The 22,938-nt window shown below is 48.9% G+C and overlaps 1 protein-coding gene across 2 annotated transcripts in view; it reads left to right on the top strand.

The window, feature by feature from the left end:
* Window positions 1–22,938, top strand: part of CEP120 (centrosomal protein 120) — a 419,833-nt gene that overhangs the window by 221,592 nt on the left and 175,303 nt on the right. For both annotated transcript variants that reach the window (XM_029619774.1, XM_029619782.1), the window contains 2 exons: window positions 14,218–14,314; window positions 14,836–14,988. In XM_029619774.1, the coding sequence (XP_029475634.1) occupies window positions 14,218–14,314; window positions 14,836–14,988 (250 nt within the window). The remainder of the gene's footprint in view (window positions 1–14,217; window positions 14,315–14,835; window positions 14,989–22,938) is intronic.

The raw sequence follows: 22,938 nt of genomic DNA on the forward strand, positions 1-22,938 counted from the left end.
TGATTTTTTTTTTACCAGACGATGTGAAGTTGTACGTGTGCACCTGGTGGAAAGAGCTCCTGTCTCTGAGAATGAGTCCGATCTCTGGAGGCTAGAGTGGCAGACCTGGAGGAGCTGAGGCAGACAAGTATATAGATGAGCCCTTCAGGGACATAGCAGCCAAGTCCCAACTCCAGTCTGGCAGTCCTGGTGCTGCTTTGGAGGAGGAAGGTTTCATGATAGGAGAGCATCAACCTGTTACAGCAGGAAATAATCCTGTAGCAAGGACCTGCTCTCCAGGTGGTGCATTGTCCTCTAGCACTGAGGATGTCTCTCCCAGAGTTATTGCCCAGGAGGAAAGGGTTAGGTCAGCAGTCACAGTTGGTGATTTATTAGGAATGTAGACAGCTGGGTGGCTGGTAGGTGTGAGGATTGCCTGGTAACATGCCTAACTGGTGTGAAGGTGGTGGACCTCTCGTGTCACCTAGATAGGATTTTAGACAGTGCTGGGGAGGAGCCGGTTGTTGCGGTACAAGTGGGCACCAGTGACATAGGAAAATGTGGGAGGGAGGTTCTGGAAGCCAAATTTAGGCTCTTAGGTAGAAATTTGAAATCCACAGCCTCCAGAATAACATTCTCTGAAAATGCTCCCTGTTCCATGCGCAGGTCCCTAGAAGTAAGCAGAGCTCCGGAGTCTCTGCTTGGATGAGATGATGGTGCAAGGAAGAGGGATTCAGTTTTGTAAGGAACTGGGTAACCTTTCGGGGAAGTGGGAGTCTCTTCCGAAGGGATGGACTCCACCTTAACCAGAGTGGAACCAGGCTGCTGGCATTATCTTTTAAAAAGGAAATAGAGCAACTTTTAAATTAAATCAAAGGGAAAAGCCAACAGTCGCTCAACAGCATATGGTTTGGAGGGAGGTATCTTCGAATGATACTAAGGAAGCATTATAGTTAGAGCATCTCAACAGAGAGATTCCAGTAATAAGAAATGTAGTACATTTGCCTATAACTAAAAAATCACTTGAGCTCAAAGATTCCAATTTATCCCTGACAACTGAAAAGCAGAATGTTAATACAAACAAAAAACACACTTTGAAATGTTTGTATGCTAATGCCTAAAACCTTCTTTGAGCCAGATGCATCGAGGCGTTCTCTGCCTTCTGTAGGCATGGCAGCCGAGACTCCACTGGGATCGGTGGACCCTCCGGCGATGCCCACCATGCCTCCCACTCCGGACCTGGCGGTGGTACAAGCCATCCAGGGCCTTCCGAGGCCATCGGCACCGGTTCCCGTGCCGGCTCCGGAACTGTTGCCACTGGTGCTAGTTCATCTCCTCGACAAACTGGACATCCTCATCGGTGCGCTACCGGTGGCACCGGGAAAAACATTGTTCTCACAGGACAAGCAGGATGGTTGTCCTCACAAATGGGTGACATCGAGGATGGAGCCCACCACGGAAAACTTCTGTCAAAGTTTAAACAGAACTTTGACTGGCCCCTACTGGGCATGCCCAGCAAGGCACTGACCCTGCAGCCAGCAGGGGTCTCCCTTCAGTCTTCTTTTTTCCGCGCAGCAGTTGCCACGCGGTGAAAGGAGCTCTCTAACCACGTTCCTGACAGGAATTTGGAAGTTCATTTCCTAAGAAAATTTGCCCCTCAGGGGTCTCCCTTCGACAAATTTTTAGTCATCTTACGGAACCCGGTAAGTTTTTTGCCTTTTTCCATCGACTACCGTCAATTTTAGCCCTTGAGGCCTGTTGGCACTTACCGATCCCCAGCCTAAATTTTGGCTTCAGGCCATGGCAACGGGGTTCCGCCGTTGTCCGGATTGTACCCGGACTATGTCCATCACAGACCCCCACAGGGTTTGTGTAATGTGTTTGGGTAGTGAGCATGATGTCCTGACTTGCACCAAATGTGCCTTAATGACACCCAAGGGTCGCAAAGCCAGGATGGAGAAGATGGGGCTCCTCTTCCATGCACCCACCCCAACGCCATCGATAGCATCGACGTCATCGGAACCGGCACCGTCGAAGTTGTACCATCATCGTCAACCCTCCGGTGACCGTCCGCCATCGATCGCTTCTCGGCCGTCGACTCCCGTCCCTTCCCCGGATGGGCGAGGGGATCGGAAGGAAAAGCACCGCCATCGACGGCACAAGTCTCGGCCTGTCGAGGATCCACAGCCATCGACCTCTGCTCAAGCCGAGCCACCGACAAAGAAGCCGCGAACAGACCGGACACCCTCCACGTCTCGTTCGCCGGCATCGAGGAAACCCTCACCCTCCCGGGGTGCGGGGGCCGTGATCCCACCGGTTACGGTGGTCCCTCCGGCCCTGCCTCAGCCTCCCTCTCCCGTCGAGCCGGGTATGGTTACCCCTGGTCTCCGGGCAGAACTGGACCGGCTGGTCCAGGAGGCCATCGAGAAAGCGATGAAGAAATTGCAACCTCCATCGGCACCGTCTCCGGCACCGGTTCCAGTGCCGCCCCCGACACCGGCACCGGCTTCGCCACCGAGGAGGGAACCGACCACCGAGCCGTTGATACAAGCGCTAGCACCGCTACTGAGCCGCATGGAGGCGCTCATGACGGCCCTTCCATCGGTGATTCCAGTACCATCGACAACACCACCGTCTCCGACTAGATTTTCATCGGCAGGAGAAACACCGTTCCGGATTCCCCCTTCCGGGGTGGTTCCATCGGTGCCTTCTGGTATATCTCCACCGATATATCCTTCGGTTCCATCCATTCCACGCCAGGCACCGATTCCATCGGCAGCACCGAAGCCATCGATGCCATTTCTGGTTCCACCTACGGCACCGATTCCACCTCGGTTTCCATCGATGCCTTCAGAGCCTCAGCCAGGTCCATCAGGGCTACAAGCCCCACTTGATCCCTACGATACCTGGGGTGATGATGATGATACATCTTCTGACACAGATTTGCCTTCGCCACCATCTCCTACAGAGAGTAGAAAAAGATCTCCTCCTGAGGATCTATCTTTCATTAATTTTGTGAAAGAGATGTCAGAAGTTGTACCTTTTCAACTACAATCTGAAGCTGATGACAGACACCAGATGATGGAACTCCTTCAATTTCTGGATGCTCCAAAAATCATCGCTTCCATCCCTATACACCAGGTGTTTTTGGATCTGCTCAAGAAAAACTGGGAATCTCCTTCATCAGTGTCCCCAGTTAACAAAAAAGCTGACTCCACCTACCTTGTCCAGTCAGCACCAGGTTTCCAAAAACCTCAACTGGATCATCGCTCTGTTGTGGTTGAGTCCGCGCAGAAGAAGGCCAAGCGTCTTAAGCCACACTCTTCTACCCCACCTACCAGGGACAACAAGTTCCTAGATAGTGTTGGTCGGAAAGTCTATCATGGAGCTATGTTGATTTCACGCATAGCTTCATATCAACTTTACATGACTCAGTACAACAGAGCCATCCTTAAGCAGATGCAAGACTATGCTGACACGTTGCCAGACCAATACCAACCGCAGCTTCAAGCCCTTCTTCACAAGGGATTTGAGGCAGGGAAGCACGAGATTAGGACTGCCTACGACATATTCGATGCTTCCACAAAAGTTTCAGCCACAGCCATCTCAGCCAGACGTTGGGCTTGGTTAAAATCATCCAACCTTCGCCCAGAGGTTCAGGATCGTCTTGCTGATTTACCCTGCTTAGGCGATAATTTGTTTGGAGAGCAAATTCAGCAGATTGTGGCGGAGTTAAAAGACCACCATGAGACGTTGAAACAACTCTCATCTGTCCCACCTGAGCTGACCTCCAAGCAACCGCAAAAGAAAGACTCTAAGAAGTCATTCTTTCGACCACGCCGTTATTACCCTCCATCGGCCAGGCCTCGTCCAGCTCGATCCTCTACTAGGCCTCAGCCGCGTCAGCCTAGGAAACAAAGGCCTACTGTAGCCCCTCCTCCTGGGCCTGCGGCTGGCCTTTGACTCCCCTGTAGGGAACACATGCCAAACCCCTCTTCCGGACATCCCTGTAGGAGGTCGACTGTACCATTTTCTACAACCTTGGTTGCAGATCACCTCAGATCAGTGGGTGCTAACAATTATCGCACAGGGTTACCACCTCAACTTCATAACTCTTCCGGCAGACTCCCCGCCTCTTCAAGCGTGGAGTCTATCCACCCATTTGGCTCAATTACAACAGGAAGTATCCCTTCTTCTGCAATCAAATGCTATAGAACCCGTTCCTCCCTCTCAACGAGGCAAGGGATTCTATTCCAGATACTTCCTAATACCAAAGAAATCAGGGGGACTACGTCCCATTTTCGACCTTCGAGCCCTCAACAAATACCTTCAAAAAGAGAAGTTCAAAATGGTAACCCTAGGCGCGCTGCTCCCTCTGCTACAAAGAGGGGATTGGCTGTGCTCTCTCGACCTCAAGGACGCTTATACCCACATTGCGATCACACAATCCCATCGCAAATATCTGCGGTTTCTAGTAGGCCACGACCATTATCAATACCGTGTCCTCCCTTTCGGTCTAGCTTCTGCCCCACGAGTCTTTACCAAATGTCTCGTAGTGGTAGCAGCATTCCTAAGGAAGGAAGGTGTCCACGTCTACCCATACCTGGACGATTGGCTAATCAGGGCCTCCACCCAACAGATAGCTCAATCCTCCCTAAAATTGACAATTCAAACACTCCTTTCCTTAGGGTTTCTCGTCAATTACGAGAAATCTTGCTTAGTCCCGTCTCAAACCTTATCCTTCATTGGGGCAGACTTGGACACCTTACAGGCAAAGGCTTACCTTCCTCTTCAGAGGGTCCACACCCTAATGTCCCTGGCTCGCCAGCTCCAGTCTCAGAACACTGCCACGGCTCGCCAGTTCCTCATTCTCCTAGGGCACATGGCATCCTCGGTTCAAGTCACTCCCATGACCCGACTAGCCATGAGAGTAACACAATGGACTCTACGACACCAATGGATTCAAGCTTTTCAGCCTCTGTCCTCCATAGTCACAGTCACACAAGCGCTGCGCCTATCCTTAACCTGGTGGACGACTCAGGTCAACCTCCTTCAGGGCTTACCCTTTCTTCCACCGGATCCGCAAGTAATCCTAACCACCGACACTTCTCACATCGGTTGGGGAGCCCATGTGGACGACTTTCAAACCCAAGGGTTATGGTCCAAAGAGGAAGCCGAACACCAGATCAATTTCCTGGAACTTCGAGCAATCCGCTATGCGCTCCGCACTTTCAAAGATCATCTCTTTCATCAGATAATCTTAATCCAGACGGACAACCAAGTGGCCATGTGGTACATAAACAAGCAGGGAGGCACAGGCTCCTTCCTTCTGTGTCAGGAAGCTGCGCAGATCTGGGCGGAAGCCCTCTCCCACTCCATGTACCTCAGGGCCACTTACCTGCCGGGAGTAGACAATGTATTGGCAGACCAGCTGAGCCGTGTCTTCCAACCACACGAGTGGTCACTCGATCCTCTGGTAGCGACCTCTCTGTTTCACAAGTGGGGTTCTCCCCGCATAGACCTCTTTGCGTCCCCTCAGAACCACAAAGTGGACGATTACTGCTCTCTCATTCGGAGCCAGTACTCTCGGCCGAGGGATGCATTCTCCCTCAAGTGGACAACCGGTCTGCTCTATGCATTCCCTCCACTCCCTCTTGTGTCAAAGACTCTCGTGAAGCTACGCCAGGACGGAGGAACCATGATCCTGATAGCACCTTACTGGCCACGCCAAGTATGGTTTCCAATACTCCAGGATCTCTCCATCCGCAGGCACATTCCTCTGGGAAAGGACCCGCATCTGCTCACTCAAAACGACGGATGCCTCCTCCATCCCAACCTCCAAGTCTTGTCCCTGACGGCATGGATGTTGAAAGGTTAGTCCTTCAGCCTTTCAACCTTTCAGATTCCGTTTCTCGGGTCCTGATAGCTTCACGAAAGCCTTCCACAAGAAAGTCTTACTCATACAAATGGAAAAGGTACACATCATGGTGCAGTTCTCAGTCCCTTGATCCCCTTTCCTGTCCAATCTCCAAATTCTTGGACTATTTATGGCATCTCTCTGAATCAGGTCTTAAAACCTCTTCTATCAGAATGCATGTCAGTGCGGTAGCCGCCTTCCATAAGGGTATTGGGGGTAATCCTATTTCAGTACAACCCCTAGTAACACGCTTTCTTAAGGGCTTGCTCCATCTAAAGCCGCCCTTGCGTCCTCCGGCCCCATCCTGGGACCTTAACCTGGTTCTTGGTCGTCTTAAGAAACCTCCTTTCGAACCTCTGCACTCCTGTGACTTTAAATATCTCACTTGGAAAGTGTTATTCCTTTTGGCTATTACTTCAGCTCGCAGGGTTAGTGAATTACAGGCCCTAGTTACCTATCCGCCTTACACTAAGCTCCTGCAGGACCGGGCGGTACTCCGCACTCACCCTAAATTTTTACCTAAGGTAGTTTCTGAGTTTCATATCAATCAATCCATCATACTACCTATCTTTTTTCCCAGGCCCCACTCCAACTCTGGAGAGCAGACCCTGCATACCCTAGACTGTAAACGAGCTCTAGCTTTTTACCTAGACCGTACAGTTTCCCATAGGAAGAGCACTCAATTATTCGTCTCTTTCCATCCTAATAAGTTGGGACAACCTGTGGGTAAGCAGGCTCTTTCTTCCTGGTTGGCGGACTGCATTTCTTTTTGCTATGAGCAAGCTGGCATTCCTTTTCAAGACCGTGTTAAAGCACACTCTGTGAGGGCCATGGCGACGTCAGTGGCACACCTTCGATCGGTGCCGCTTCCTGACATCTGCAAAGCTGCAACCTGGAGTTCTCTCCATACCTTTGCAGCCCATTATTGTTTGGACAAGGCTGGAAGACAGGACTCCATCTTCGGCCAGTCTGTCTTGCGTAACCTTTTTCCATCCTGATGTACCAACACCCTTCCACCTACCCGATTGGGTGCGGATGCCCTTTCCCAAATTTCTCCTCACTTATTGTGCCTGCTGCACACCGTTGGGTACATTTGGTGCAAGTCGGGACATCCTCAGCTCGGTACTCACCCATTTGTGAGGACAACCATCCTGCTTGTCCTGTGAGAAAGCAAATGTTGCTTACCTGATGTAACAGGTGTTCTCACAGAACAGCAGGATGTTAGTCCTCACGAAACCCGCCCGCCTCCCCGCGGTGTTGGGTTCGTTTTATTCTTACTTTCTAGGCACTGCCTGTAGCTTTGAAAATCAGACTGAAGGGAGACCCCTGCTGGCTGCAGGGTCAGTGCCTTGCTGGGCATGCCCAGTAGGGGCCAGTCAAAGTTCTGTTTAAACTTTGACAGAAGTTTTCCGTGGTGGGCTCCATCCTCGATGTCACCCATTTGTGAGGACTAACATCCTGCTGTCCTGTGAGAACACCTGTTACATCAGGTAAGCAACATTTGCTATTCCATTTGGTCCATTAACTTCTATTCCTCTCTCCTCCGATGAGGAGAGTTCATCGATACCGGAGCCCGTTCCAGGGCCTTCTGGAGCAGGTGCACTGAGGCGCCCGTCGAGGTCACCGATGCCATCGACGCCCTTTCGTCCTTTACCGATGCTGGACCCGAAATTACCAATGCCACGCCCCAGGCCATCGATGCCAGCATTGATAACCTCAGTGCCGAAGCCTCTTCTGACCGGGGAAGGTCCTTTTTTACCTTCTGGACCACGATTAGATGCTGAAGATCAGCCTAATACTCCGTGGACTGATGACTCCTCCGATTCCCAGGAGTCTGTCGATATCCCATCGGAGCCTTCGCCATCTGAACAGAGGCATAAGTCTCCACCGGAGGACCTCTCCTTTATTAATTTCATAAAGGAGATGGCAGAGACTATACCGTTCACGCTTCAAACTGAAGAAGACTCCAGACACAAAATGCTGGAGGTGCTTCAATTTCTGGATCCACCGAAGGAAATAATGTCCATCCCGGTGCATGATGTTCTGCTGGAGCTTCTGCAGCGCAACTGGGAATATCCAGGTATGGTTCCTCCGGTTAACCACAAGACGGATGTGATTTATTTGGTACAGCCGGCTCCTGGTTTCCAGAAAACTCAGTTGGCGCATCAATCAGTGGTGGTGGAGTCTGCCCAGAAGAGGGCTAAACGTCCAAAACACATTCCTCGGCTCCTCCCGGAAAGAAGCAAATGTTCCTGGATACTTTTGGGTGTAGGGTTTTCCTCGGTTCTATGCTCATCTCTCGTATTGCGGCCTATCAGCTGTATATAACACAATACAATAAAAACCTGTTCAAGCAGTTACAGGAATTTGAGGAATCACTTCCGGAGCAGTTTCAGGATCACTTGAATTCCATTCTCAAAAAAGGATTCGACGCAGGTAAGCATGAGGTCAGATCAGCTTACGACATGTTTGATACGGCGTCCAGGTTGTCAGCAGCTGGAATAAGTGCAAGACGGTGGGCTTGGCTGAAATCCTCTGATTTACGCCCAGAGGTTCAAGACCGCTTATCTGATCTCCCCTGTACAGGTGAGAAGATCAAGAAACTGTCGCACAACTTAAGGATCATAATGAAACACTGCGACAGCTCTCCGTTGTACATGCAGAATTCTCTACCTCTTCTAAATGGCCGTTCAGGAGAGAGGCGAAGAGACCTGCTTACAAGGCAGGCAGATACTATCCTCCACCTGCGCGGTCTCATCCATCCAGACCTTACCAGAAGCCTCCACCATGCGACAACCCAGGCCTCAGAAGAGACAGCCACCTGCGCAACCTGGACCTGCCACAGGGTTTTGACTCCCCGCTAGAGAGCGATTGTCATCCTACCCCTCTTATATCTCTGCCAGTAGGCGGCCAGCTCTGCCACTTCACCACCGCTGAGTTCAGTTGGTCATAGCTCAAGGTTACCATCTAAACTTCATCTCCATACCGTCGGACTCTCCACGTTGGCCGGGGTGGACTTCCTCCGACCACTCTCATCTCCTGCAAGGAGAGAGAAATTCCCTCCGGCAAGCCAATGCCATAGAGCCAGTTCCTCCTTTGCAAAGGGGGCAGGGCTTCTACTCCCGATACTTCTTAATACCAAAAAAGATGGGAGGCATTTGCCCCATATTAGACCTTCGTGCCCTATACAAACATTTTCAAAGGGAGACGTTCCGGATGGTAACCTTTGGCTCCCTACTTCCATTGCTGCAGCAGGGAGATTGGCTTTGCTCTGTAGATCTAAAAGACGCATTCATGCACATTGCAATTACCCCATCTCACAGAAAATACCTTCCGTTCCTCGTTGGAAACCTGCACTTCCAGTACAGAGTACTGCCATTCGGCCTGCGTCGGCCCCTTGTGTCTTCACGAAATGCCTGGCAGTAGTAGCCGCATACCTGCGAAGACTAGGCACTCACGTCTATCCTTATCTGGACGAATGATTACTGAGTGCTCAGTCTCTGGAGGTGGTTCTTCACTCCCTCCATCTCACAGTGCGGCTCCTACTGACCTTGGGATTTCTTTTTTTTTTTTTTTTGTAATTAAACTGTTTATTTGGACATTATAAAAGAATACATAATAAACAATTATTTCTTACAGCTGTATCTCTTAGTCCAAAATTTTTTCAAAAAGTTCCCTTGTACCCCCCCCCCCCCCTATCTGACCCCCATTACAGAAACAAGCAAACAAACAAACATCCAAACTTGGGTTCAACTACCAGCAGGAAGGATAGTAGTATACATCCACCCGCACCGTGAGCAACATCCCCCCACCGTCTCCTATGGTCACTGGAGTTACATACATTCAATACTTAAATAAGAGACATTCAATAACAATCCTCGTATAGCCACCTCGGACGCATTAGTTCTTGCAAGTCCCTGTTGAGGTGAGTGACTCCCCTCCCACATTGGCCAAAGTATATAGCTTATACCAGCCATCGAAAAGTCCCCATGTTTTCCCAAACTTCACCATCGTATCCCTGCGGTATGCTGTCATTTTCTCCATAGTACGAATGGCCAGTAATTTATTAACCACCACTGGTATAGGGGAGGCCTCCGCTCTTTTCCACCATCTTGCCACCACTATTCTGGCCGCAATAGCCATCAGTCGAAGCAGACGTTCATTTGATAGTCCCTCCACTTCTCTCCATAGACCCAAAAGCCAACATTCCGGTCGCAGCGGCACGACGGTCCCCAATATGCTTTGGGCCATCCCCTGCATCCTTCCCCAAAAGTTATATATTATTGGACAGGCCCACCAAATATGAACGAAAGACCCCTCCGGTGCACCGCATCGCCAACAAATAACAGGTGTCTGGGGGTACCACTTCGCAACCTGTATGGGGCAAATATACCAACGATATAACAATTTATACTTGTTTTCAATCATGGCTGCAGACAGATAATTCCTTCCCAGTCCCAGGAAGCATGTTTCCCACCTGTCTGCAGTCCAGTCTCCCCCCAGATCTTTTGCCCAAGCTTTTAAATGTGTCACATTTTGATTCCCAGTCGCTTCCAATAGCTTATAAAGCTTAGACATCAATTTTGGGAGGTTTCCTACTAAGCATACAAAACCCTTCCAGTAGAGAAGCACCCTTCCCAAGGTCCCGCTCCACATCTGGCCGCTTTAAAAAATGACGTAATTGTGCATAAGCCAGGAAATCTGTCTGTGGCAAACCATATTCACGCTGAAGTACTGGGAAGGTTTTCACACTGCCTGCGGACCATACATGATATATCGTGACCTTGGGATTTCTAATCAATTATCAGAAGTCCAATCTGATTCAGTCTCAATCCCTCTCCTTTATCGGAGCGGATCTTGACACTGTCCAAGCAAAAGCTTTTCTTCCCAGGGAACAGAGCGCATACATTGGCAGAGTTTGCGCGCACTGTACAATCTCGCTGAACCACGACTGCTCGTCATGTCCTCGTATTGTTGGGACATATGGCGTCCTCGGTCCATGTTACCCCAATGGCTCGACTTGCCATGAGAGTAACGCAGTGGACATTAAAATCCCAGTGGTCCCAGGCCCACCATTTAATGTCCAACATTGTCCATGTCATCAGGCAGCTTCATCTCTCACTGGCCTGGTGGACCCAAGAGCCCCACCTGCTCCAAGGGCTACCGTTTCAGGCTTCAGAACCTCAAATAATTCTGACAACTGATGCTTCCACTCTCAGTTAGGGAGTGCATGTCGACCACCTGCAAACTCAGGGAACCTGGTCTGCAGTGGTAGCGCAACATCAGATAAACTTTCTGGAGTTCAGGGCAATCAGATATGCCCTTCTATCCTTCAAGGATTGCTTATCCAACAGAACAATCCTAATCCAAACAGACAATCAGGTAGCGATGTGGTACATTAACAAGCAGGGTGGGACTGGTTCCTACCTCCTGTGTCAGGAGGTAGCGCAAATTTGGGCTTTCACTCTCTCTCATTCAATGCTACTGAGAGCGACCTACCTGGCGGGTGTGGACAATGTTCTAGCGGACAAACTCAGCCGTACATTTCAGCCCCACGAGTGGTCTCTCAACCCCACGGTGGTGGATCAGATCTTTCAGAAGTGGGGGTATCCCAGCATCGATCTCTTTGCATCGGTTCACAATCGCAAGGTGGAGAATTTCTGCTCCCTACATCGCAGTTACAAGACTCCACCAAGAGACGCATTCGCCCTCTCTTGGGCAGCAGGTCTCCTGTATGCCTACCCGCCACTTCCTCTCAGCAAGACTCTCATGAAGCTATGTCAGGACAGGGGCCTGATTCTCATAGCCCCATTCTGGCCGCGTCAGGCATGGTTTCCCATCCTTCACGACCTCTCAATCTGTCCACAGATTTGCCTGGGCACAGATCCATCTCTGATATCTCAGAAGAATGGACAACTGCGCCATCCCAACCTTCAAGCCTTGTCGCTGACAGCTTGGATGTTGAAAGGCTAATTTTACGGCCTCTCAATCTTTCGGACTCTGTATCCCATGTCCTGGTAGTTTCGCAAAAGCCTTCTACTAGAAGATCTTGTTCTAAATGGAAAAGATTTTCATTATGATGCACTTCTAAGGAGTTAGATCCTTTTACCTGTCCCACAACTAAGTCTCGGAGTCGGGTCTACAAACTTCCTTCGTTAGAGTACATGTCAGTGCGGTGACTGCCTTCCATAAAGGTACAGGGGATGTTTCTATTTTGACACAACCCTTAGTAGTACGCTTTATGAAGGGCTTGCTTCACCTCAAGCCCCCTCTCCGTCCCCCGGCCCCTGCTTGGGACCTTAATGTGGTTTTAGCATGACTCATGAATCCTCCGTTTGAGCCTCTGCATTCCTGCGAGTTATGACATCTTACTTGGAAAGTACTTTTCCTTCTAACTTTGACGTCTGCCCACAGGATCAGTGAGCTTCAGGCACTGGTAACATATCCCCCTTCCACGGAATTTTTTCATGATTGGTTGGTTCTCCACACTCATCCTAAATTTCTACCAAAAATAGTCTCTGAGTTTCATTTAAATCAGTCCATTGTTTTACCAACATTCTTTCCAGCACCACACTCACATCCAGGTGAGCGGGCTCTGCATTCCTTAGACTGCAAGTGTGCGTTAGCCTTTTATTTGGAACGCACTGCAGTCCATAGGAAGTCCACCCAGTTATTTGTCTCCTTTTGATAAGATTAAACTGGGCATCCTGGTGGGCAAGCAGACTCTGTCCTCCTGGCTGGCGGACTGTATTTCTTTCTGCTACCAGCAAGCAAGCCTTCCGCTCCAGGGACACGTTACAGCGCACTCCATTAGAGCGATGGCAACGTCAGTGTAGCACACCTTCGTTCTGTACCTCTTGCTGACATCTGCAGGGCTGCTACCTGGAGTTCTCTCCATACTTTTGCAGCTTATTATTGCCTGGACAAGTCTGGCAGACAAGATTCTTTCTTTGGCCAGTCTGTTCTGCGTAATTTATTCTCAGCTTAATACCCAACTTCCTTCAACAGCCTGCTGGGAATTTCAGGCTGCTCGTTCTCCAAAATCGCCCCTGTTGGTTGTACCTGTTGCACATCTTTGGGTGCTTTTGGCACATGTGCGGGCATCCTCAGCTCGTTATTCACCCATATGTGAGGACTATCATCCTACTTGTCCTGTGAGAAAGCAGAGTTGCTTACCTGTGACAGTTGTTATCACAGGACAGCAGGATGTTAGTACTCACGAAACCCGCCCGCCATCCTGTGGAGTTGGGTACGCTTGTGATTCATTTTATTTTTCGCACGCACATTTTACTATACACGAGACTGAAGGGAGACCACTGCTGGATGCAGAGTTAGTCCCAAGCTGGGCATGCCCAGTAGGTGCCAGTCAAAGTTCTAGAAACTTTGACAAAAGTGTTCCATGATTGGGCTCTATCCTGATGATGTCACCCATATGTGAGGACTAACATCCTGCTGTCCTGTGAGAACACCTGTTACAGGTAAGCAACTCTATCTTCCCTGATAATCTTTCTGCAATGTCACTCACCAAAATGTTGAAAAGACCCGGTTCAAAGAACTATCCCTGCAGCATACCATTAGTAACATCCCATTTCTCAGAGTGAACTCCATTTCTCACTGCCCTTTGTTGCCTCCTTTCTACCAGTTTCTAACCCAGTTTGAGCACCTTTTGTAGGGGCCCTAAAGTGATTAATTATTTATAAGTTGCCTATGTGGACCATGTCAAAGGCCTTACTGAAATGCAAGTACCCTATATCTAGTGCTCTCCCTTGATCCCACTCTTTGGTCACCCAGTCAAAAAAATTGATCAGATTCGTCTGACAAGATCTATCTCTGGTAAAGCCAGTTGGGATTTGAAGGTATCCACTATCCACAAGTGTACATGAGTCTATGCAAACATATGCAAATATATCTTTTCAATTTGTTGTAGATTTCCCAAAAACCCAGCTGGCTGTGGACTCACCAGAATTGGCTTGAGAAGTTAAGGAGTAGTCACATAGTTAAAGTGCCTTAAAAAGAGTTCATATCCTTGTTCATTTTTCACTTTCTCCTTTTTAAAAAATTCAGATCACATACCATGTTTCATACACTGCTTCCAATATATGCAAACATCTCATGCATATTGATTAGAGACATTCTGAAAAACTGAATGGGGTCTGAAAATCAGTTTGAGCACCAGTACATTAGACTAGAAAAGTTCTTGTTCTCTCCCCCTGTAACCTGTGAACTCCCTGATAGGTTTACTGGGGCAGGTTAGGGAACAGTTGTACAGTATCTGCAACAAGGACCTGAAATGTGAAAAATGGAAAAATCTTCTTTTTCAGGACAAGTAACCAAATAGCTGAGCTTTCTTACACGATGACTTTGGAAGACTATGGTCTTGTGAAAGTGCAGGAAGTTGTAGTGTCGGAATCATCTCAGGTAATACACAATACACAGGGTAACTTTTTATTTATATTGGCCTTCAGTTTCTTGCTACTTTATGCTTCCAGCTCAATATGATTCGCCCTAATAAAGCTAATGTGTTATGTGTGTTCATTCACAGCTACTTGGGTTTCCACCATTTTCTTTCTTTCTTCCATTTAGCCCTACCAACAGTGGCATTTCTCTGACTGAGGAAGGCACTCTGCAGTTTCCTCTTAATCACAGCACAAGTGTGCATTCAAGCTCATCAGCGCTGTTACACAATGGTTGGGGTGCTGTTTTCCCACTCTTCCTCCCAGGATTCTATAAATGCTGCCTCCGCACCATCCATGGCCCCAGCTAACCTAAGGAGCCAGGATAAGGAAACAACTCTAGGTCTTCCACAAAGCAGCCTATGGCACTGATACTTGGCATCTGACCAATCCTGCAAATATTTTTGTGAACTTTTGAATTGTAAGTGAAGGAGATATGTTTTGTGTTTAATCATTTGATTTTTTTTTTTTTTTGTTGTTGTTTAGAGTTTAGGTGCTGGTCAGAAAATAGCTTTTCCTTCGCCTCAGTCTTCCCAAGTTAAGGAATCTCAGCCACAACCACGAGAAACTCTTGAATATAAAGCAGCACTTGAGCTGGAAATGTGGAAAGAAGTGCAAGAAGATCTTTTTGAGAATCAGGTGCCCTAATATTTTATTTTTCTTAAACTGGCAGACTTGCTTAAGGATTAATTGTAGTGAGCTTTTGCTCACCAGTAATATTATGTAGCATTTCAAATTATCAGATCTATAAGTGACAAATCCTGTAAAGGACACCCTTGTGAACTTAATATTAAGTTTTAACCAGAAAGCTTTTACATCTTCTTATAACCCAATCTTTAATAATGGTAAAAAGAGTAAAAAAGAGCAAATCATTCCAAAAAGTAATTCTGGCTGTGTCAGCCCTTTAGAATGTAATATTTCTTAGTGTTCAATCAGATGAATCCAGAACAAGTGAGTTATGCATTCCTAACAGCAATGGAGATGGAGTGCACTGACGTCACAGTATATACACCCTTGCAGTTACATCAGCCTGCCAGTATTCTCCGTCTCCAGCTGGGGATTGCTTCGTTTTAAAATAAAGGAAAATTAAGGATAAAATTTGTCCTGCTCTCCTATGGTGATACCCCAGTTGAGAATTCCTGAGATGATTTCCATGGTCTCTCAGGTATGTGCCTTGGTCCAGTAGTCTGTTTTGCCGGTGTGGACTTAGCTGCTTGAGCAGCTGAAATGCAGCGGGTGCAGGAATCAGAGTGTGGCGGTGACGGCGCATGCTCTCTGCCCTCCCAACCAGAGACAGTCTCTATGCTCATCCAGGTACGGCTGAGCTCCAGTAAGTTTGAAAAAAAACCAAACCAGACTTTTAGGAGGCTTTTTTTTTTTTTAATTATGTACAGGGCTTCCTCCTCTCCCCAGTCTCCGTGCTTGGTGCACCGGTCTGATGTTCGTTCTGCTCCGTAGGAGGTCGAGGAACGTGGACAGCCTGGCGGGTTGGGCAGCCTCCTTAGGCTAGGCCCCGCTCCAAGGCTTCTTGCTGCGTGCTATGTGGTAGGCCGCAAGAGCTTTTCGCACACTTTCTAAGGTTGCCCTCTACAGGAATGTCAGTCCAGTGTGTGCATCTCGCTGTGCATCCAGGTTGTGTGCACAGTGGGGCCTTGTAGTCTTGTGCCCATGTTAAGCGATGCGTAGTGGCTGCACGCTTGCCTATGCGCACAAGTGGTACTGTGCACTTAAGTTTTTCGTGCGCTTAATTTTTGGTTGCCTAGGTAAGCGCCTAGTTGTGTGCGCCTAAGTGTTGAACGCATAATTTCTACATGCCTAGTTGAGCGCCTGTCTAAAAAACAAAAAACAAATGCACGCCTCCAGCCGCCACTCAGCGCATTGTCGGCCTTCATGGCAGCTGTGCCTAAGAAGCCTAAGTGTCTTTCTCTTTGCACTGCTTGTTATATAACTGGCATCTCAGCCAGGAGTGCCCACTGATTTGTACCAGTGCTATTTGGAGGCTCAGGGTGAATAGTTTTCCTCTGATTTCATTAAGCCTGGTCCTTCCCAACAGGATGTGGGTCTGGATAAAGACTATTCAGTTGGGGGCCTGATTTTGGAACTCCTCTAACTGGTTCCTCAGCAGGGGAAGGTAGCTCAGTGAGTTCACCTCGGGTTCCTTCCGGTCTGGATGCTTCTACTTTTTCATGGGTAGAATTTTTCCAGGGGTTGCAGTCCTTTCTTCAGGTGCATTCCTCGGCCCTGTCCCATGCTCCTAGAGCAGAGGCGTAGGGGGAAAACCTTGCTTGGATTTTTTGTTGGGCGCCGGAGTACTCCTGGAGCGGTAGCGGGTACTCTGGATGGAGATCCAGATGGCACGGGTGATGATGCCGATCCTGCTTTTTTTGAGGATGGTGAAAGTCCCCTGGATTAGAACCATATGGAACTATGTTGCGGTTGTTTCATAGAGATGAACTGCTAGCTCTGATTTCCCAGACCTTCAAAATTGCTTGGAGTTCCTGGGGCAGATTTTGTGTCTGAGCCAAAGAGAAATACCATTTTTGTTTCCATGTGTAAAGCCTTTTGTTTTTTCCCCATGATGGAGGCCATTCAAGAATGAATTGTTCTTGAGTGGGATGCCCCAGAGGCTATTTTCAAAAGGGGTCAGATTTTGGAAGGTTGGCTCATTCTGATGTGGTCCATTTACTGAAACGAGAGGAACATCTTCGTCGACCTTTGCGTTTCCATTTTCCCTATGGATACTCAGTTTGGTTTTGGGATTTTTGATAGGCCCTACGTTTTGACCGCTATATACTCTGTCCTTGCAGTTTTTGACTTTGACAATAGTGTTTCTTGTGGCAAATTGTTCTGCGTGTAGAGTTTCAGAGCTGCAGGCCTCGTCTTGCCAGGAGCCGTTTCTCTCTTTACCAAAAGTGGTCTCTGAGTCTCAGTTGAACCAGTCTATCTCCCTGCCCTCTCTGGTCTGGAAGAGAGATATAGAAGAGTCTCATCTGTTGTAGCCTTTGAATTTCAAGTGGCATATGGTCTGGTATCTGAAGGTCACTGGGCTTTTGCATAGGCCGGATCACCTGTTTGTCCTCCATGGCGGTACTAGACAGAGAGAGCCAGTCTCGCAGGTTAAAATAGCTTGCTAGATTTAGGAGGTAGTCACACCGCATACATGGATACTGTGAAGCCGTTACCTAGTCGGGACTGAGGTACCATGATTCTGGTGGCTGTTCACTGGCCAAGGCAGGTCTGGTTCTCGCTTCTGTGGGATCTTTCCCTCCGGGAACCAATCATCCTGGGGACTTCCCCAGATCTCATCACTCAGGATCGGGGCTGGCTGCAGCATCCCAACCTCCAGGCCCTGTCCCTCATGGCCTGGATGTTGAGAGGCTGATCCTGCATCCCCTTTACCTCTCAGATGATGTCTCTCAAGACCTGGTGGCTTCCAGAAAGCCTTCTACTAGGATGTCCTATGGGCTAAAGTGGAAGAGGTTTTCGGTGTGGTGTGAGCAACGTGGCCTGGATTCATTTTCTTGCTCCACTGGCAAACTGCTTGATTACCTCTTCTCCCTATTGGTAGCTGGTTTAAAAACCAACTCTGTCAGGGTGCACTTGAGCGAGATTGGAGCTTAACACCAGGATGTGGATGGTTCACCCATTTCTGTGCACCCTTTGGTGGGTCACTTCTTCATGCGAGGCCTGAGTCAGTTAAAACCTCCCTTGAAGGGGGGGCTGATGACGTCAGCGGCTCGAGTGGCAGCCTAGCCTGGAGCTCCTGGCTATGCCGGATAGTATCCAGATAATATCGTAGCCATCCCTCCACCTTTTGACGCGGCTCCAACACCAAGCTCACCCCCGAAGGCTGCTGATGGCGAATCGGGCCCCCAAACCCGACTTTTGCAAGTTTTCCTACCAGAAATCGGCCCGGGAAAATTCTCCTGAAAAAAACAAAATGGCCGCCGTGACTGGAGAAGCGATCTCTGAGGCCTCAGCTGCAGCACCGGCACTCCCCGATTCGGAAATCCCTACTCGGGGTGAGTTTAAGGCTTGGTTTGGGGAGCTCAGCCACGATCTCAATTCTTTTAAATCTGAGATCCGTGAAACGGTGGGTGAAATGAAGGAGGAACTGTGTGAAATGGGGAGGAGGCTTTTTGAGTATGAAACCCTCACTGAATCTCAGGCAGATAAAATGAGCTCGCTGCAGAATAGCCATAAGGAAATGGCTAGTGAAATTCAGCAACTCTCCTCCAAACTGGAAGATTTAGAAAACAGGAATAGGAGGGCTAATCTGCGCTTTCGGGGCATTCCTGAGACCTCTGACTTTGCTAACTGTGTGCAAGTTATTACAGAGCTTTGCACTGATTTATTACAGCAAGATGCAAACCAAAATGCTGCAGGCTCTGGAGGGTCTCTAGTGGTCAAGCTGGAACGGGCTCACAGGGTCCAGGGTCAGAGAGCTCCTAATCAACCCAAGGATGTGATCGCTTGCTTCCATGATTTCCCTGTGAAAGAGAAGATCCTGGCCCTGGCGCGCCAGAGGGGGAAGGTGCAGCTGCAGGGACATGATGTGCAAGTCTATGCTGATGTTTCCCCGACTACTATGAAGAAACGCCAGGCTATGAAACCTATTACTGCTGTTTTGATTAAAGAAAACATCCGGTACCGCTGGCTCTTCCCCTTTGGCCTCAGCTTTACTGTGCAAGGTACAACGCACAAGGCACAATCCGTGCATGAAGCGGCGGGCATCTTGAAGGACCTTGGCTATACTGTGACGGATTTGCCGCCATCTTCCTCGCCACGTGCCGACCGCAGGGAGGAACCTCGCTGGCAGCGGATGGGAAAGGGGGGAAAGAGACTGCGACGCACCCCGGATCCAGATATCGCGAACAGAGCCCCTACATGATCTGGCTGCTTTGGCTCTGAAGGCTTTGACACTGTTTCTTGTTAAGCCGCACCGGACGTGGAGGGTTTGGTTACTGGTTATATGTTTGATAATATGCTGATGCTGCCGGGTGGGACGGCACCTGGGAAGCTGTCTTCACTCACCCCTAGATGATGGGGGACCCAAGAGATGATTGTGGTTCCTTTGGGAGGGGGGGAGGGGGGGGAATGGGGAATAGTGGGGATCTCCTCTCTGGGAGTGCATTGCCTTGTTGTTTACTGCCCGGCTCACTGAGGGCTACGTGCTGCTTGGTACTATGTTTAGTTGTCTCTTGTTTCATGGGGGGACCTCTTCTGCTCTTATCTCTGTCTGCTCTATATACGCTGGGGCACTTGAAATGCACCATCACTTGTCCGGATGGCTACCTTTAAGGTACAGTCCTTTAATGTTAAGGGACTGAATACGCACCGTAAGCGTAAATTACTATATAAAGATCTGCAGCGTGCTGATATTGCGATTGCTTGTCTCCAGGAGACACATTTAAAGCGGCGCTATGAGCATTTAATGAGTTCTGCCCTTTACCCGCATCAGTATTGGGCGGCTAGCTCTAAAGCTGCTAAATATGCAGGTGTGGGGATTCTATTTCACAAGGACTTTGCTTTTGAATTGCTTGACAGTGTTGCTGACCCTTTGGGTAGATATTTATTGCTGGTCCTTAATATTGCTGGGGTCTCGTATACATTGCTTAATGTATATGCCCCCAATGTTCACCAAGCCAAATTTTATGATGCGCTGGTGAAGCTGGTCCTCTTGAAAAAAGTGGGTCACTTGATGGTGATGGGAGATTGCAATCTGCCCTTAGACCCTGGTCTTGATTCCTCGGGGGGGCGATGTTCTACTTTGAAAAGAGACCGCAATAGCCTCCTTGCTTTTTTGGACCACTTTCAGCTGGTAGATGTGTGGCGCTTTTTGCATTCCACCCAGAGGGATTATACTTTTTTCTCGAACCCCCATAACCTATACACTAGGATAGACTATGTTTTTGTGGATAGGGGAGTGATCCAAAATGTGCGCAAAGGGGTTATAGAGTCGATCACGTGGTCCGATCATGCTCCGGTGTGGGCTGAGCTGACTTTCCCTAATTATGACAAAGGCCAACGCTTTTGGCGCCTAAACGATAGCTTACTTGACAGTGACTCCTTTGTGGATCAATGTCGGCGGGTACTTACAGATTACAGTTCTCATAACCTTCACCCTGACATCTCGCCCATCACTTACTGGGACTGTTTAAAGGCAGTGCTTAGGGGGACTTTTATAGCTCGGGCCTCTTGGGTTAAAAAGGAGACCCAGCGGGAACGTTCGCTCCTGACTGCCAAATTATTGGACTTAGAACAGCGCCACAAGCAAACCCCCACTGAAGTGCTCCGTTTGGCCTTAGCTGACTACCGATCGCAACTTGGGGCGCTGGATGCGGCCAAAATTGCGCATGAGCTGGAGCAAACGGAACAAGTATACTTTGAAGGGGGCAATAAAGCGGGGAAGTTGCTTGCGCATAAGTTGAGAGCCAAACGCTTACAAAACACTATTACTAAAATTGTAGGTGCTCATGGTGCACCACTTACCTCCAATGATGCGATCCGTGACTGCTTTTTACAATTTTATTCTGCACTGTATTCCCATAACCACTCTATAGAGTTCAGGGACATACAATCCTTTTTACAGGACACTCCCTTATCCCAGTTATCAGAGTCCGCCAGGGATACGCTAGACAAGGATATCTCAGAATCTGAGGTGTTATTTGCCATTAAGCAACTTAAGGCTGGCAAGTCCCCGGGGCTGGATGGGTTTACTGCCCGGTTTTATCAATGCTTTGCCGGTGATTTACTTACCCCACTTACGGCCATGTTTAATGCCTTGCGACACGAGGGGGTTTTGAATCCTAATTCTAATGTGGCGGGTATAACGATCATTGCAAAGCCGGGGCGGGACCCTACCAAGTGTGGCTCTTATAGGCCCATCTCATTGCTGAACATAGACCTCAAGCTTCTGGCTAAAATCCTGGCTAACAGGCTTAATGGTTATGTAGCACAACTCATTCACCCGGATCAGGCCGGTTTTATCCCTGGTCGCATGGCGTCCGATAATGTGCGGAAGTTGTTGGATTCCCTCTGGTGGGTTAAGCGCCATCATATCCCCTTTCTTTTTATGGCTATGGATGCGGAAAAGGCCTTTGATTTGGTTCACTGGCCTTTTTTATTTCAAGTCTTGCATACCATGGGTTTTGGGCCTTTTTTCATTACCTGGATTCAGAAATTATATGATAAACCGAGGGCCTGCATTAAGGTAAATGGGGGCTATTCCCCGTTCTTTATTGTTGAGCGGGGCACCCGCCAAGGTTGCCCGCTCTCTCCATTACTATTTGCCCTATTTATAGAACCTTTGGCCCAACGGATCCGGTTGTCGAGGGACGTGATGGGCATTAGTGTGGGGTCATATTCCTCCAAGTTGGCGATGTTTGCTGATGATGTCATTCTGACCCTTGCGGACCCTCAGCAATCGTTGCCAGCCGTGGTAGAGATTATTAAAACCTTCAGTCAAGTGTCTGGCTACTCCATTAATTGGGACAAAACTGAAATCCTTAATATTACGTTACCGGAGGACCAGGCACGGGATCTGAAAGCCCGTTTTGCTTTTAAATGGGCAAAGGAGAAAATTAAATACCTAGGTATATTTATAGGGGCTCATTCTGATGTTTTTAGGCTTAACTATCCACCTCTTCTCGCTAAATTGTACAGGGAAATGGAGGAGTGGAATCGATACCACATTTCGTGGCTGGGACGAATTGCTACTTTTAAAATGAACATCCTGCCCCGGATTGGATACCTTTTCCAGACCATTCCTTGCGTCATACCAACTGCACTGCTTCTCAAGTGGCAACGCAGGATTATGAAATTCCTGTGGCAGGGGAAGCACCCCAGGGTGGCCCAGAAAGTATTGTTTCAACCTCGGGTGCGGGGGGGCCTTGCAGTGCCTAACTTATTACGATACTATGTTGCGGCTCAATTACGAGCTGTTGTTGATTGGCACAGAACCACCGCCCGCAAACCTTGGGTGATTCTGGAGCAGGAACTTAACGGGCCACACCTGCTGACTAATATCCTCTGGCAACCTCCTAGCTCTGGGCCCAAATTGGAAGGCCTACCGGACACGATTCAGTGTACCTTACGCCTTTGGTATAAATGGAAGCCCCAGGTGGTGGGGTCCAAGGTGGGGTCGGTCCTTTTTTCCCCCTTTCACTCTGGGTCATTCTTGGGGGGTACAGCTCCGCAGGTCTTTGCAGATTGGTTGGCTAAAGGTCTTTATAATTATAGTCACTTCTGGGAGCACTCCTCGTGGGTGACGTTCTCCACTCTCCAGGCCCGGCATGACTTACCTCAGGGGGATTTCTATCGCTACCTCCAACTAATGAGTTACGCAAGAGCGACCCATATTTCCCGGGATTTACTCCAGCCAATTGGTCTCTTTGAGAATTTCTGCCGAGCGGCTGACAAAGTACAGCACTTAATGTCCAAAATTTATAAGCTGCTCCTTCAGGGTATGGGAACGCGCCCAACATACCTGTCCGCCTGGGAGGCTGATCTGGGGTCCCCGCAGGGTGACGACTTTTGGGACACTATCTTTACAGTGGGGTGTAAGGGTCTTATCTCAGCCTCCTACTT

Source organism: Rhinatrema bivittatum, chromosome 1 (genome assembly GCF_901001135.1).
Source record: "Rhinatrema bivittatum chromosome 1, aRhiBiv1.1, whole genome shotgun sequence".
Lineage (NCBI taxonomy): Eukaryota > Metazoa > Chordata > Amphibia > Gymnophiona > Rhinatrematidae > Rhinatrema > Rhinatrema bivittatum.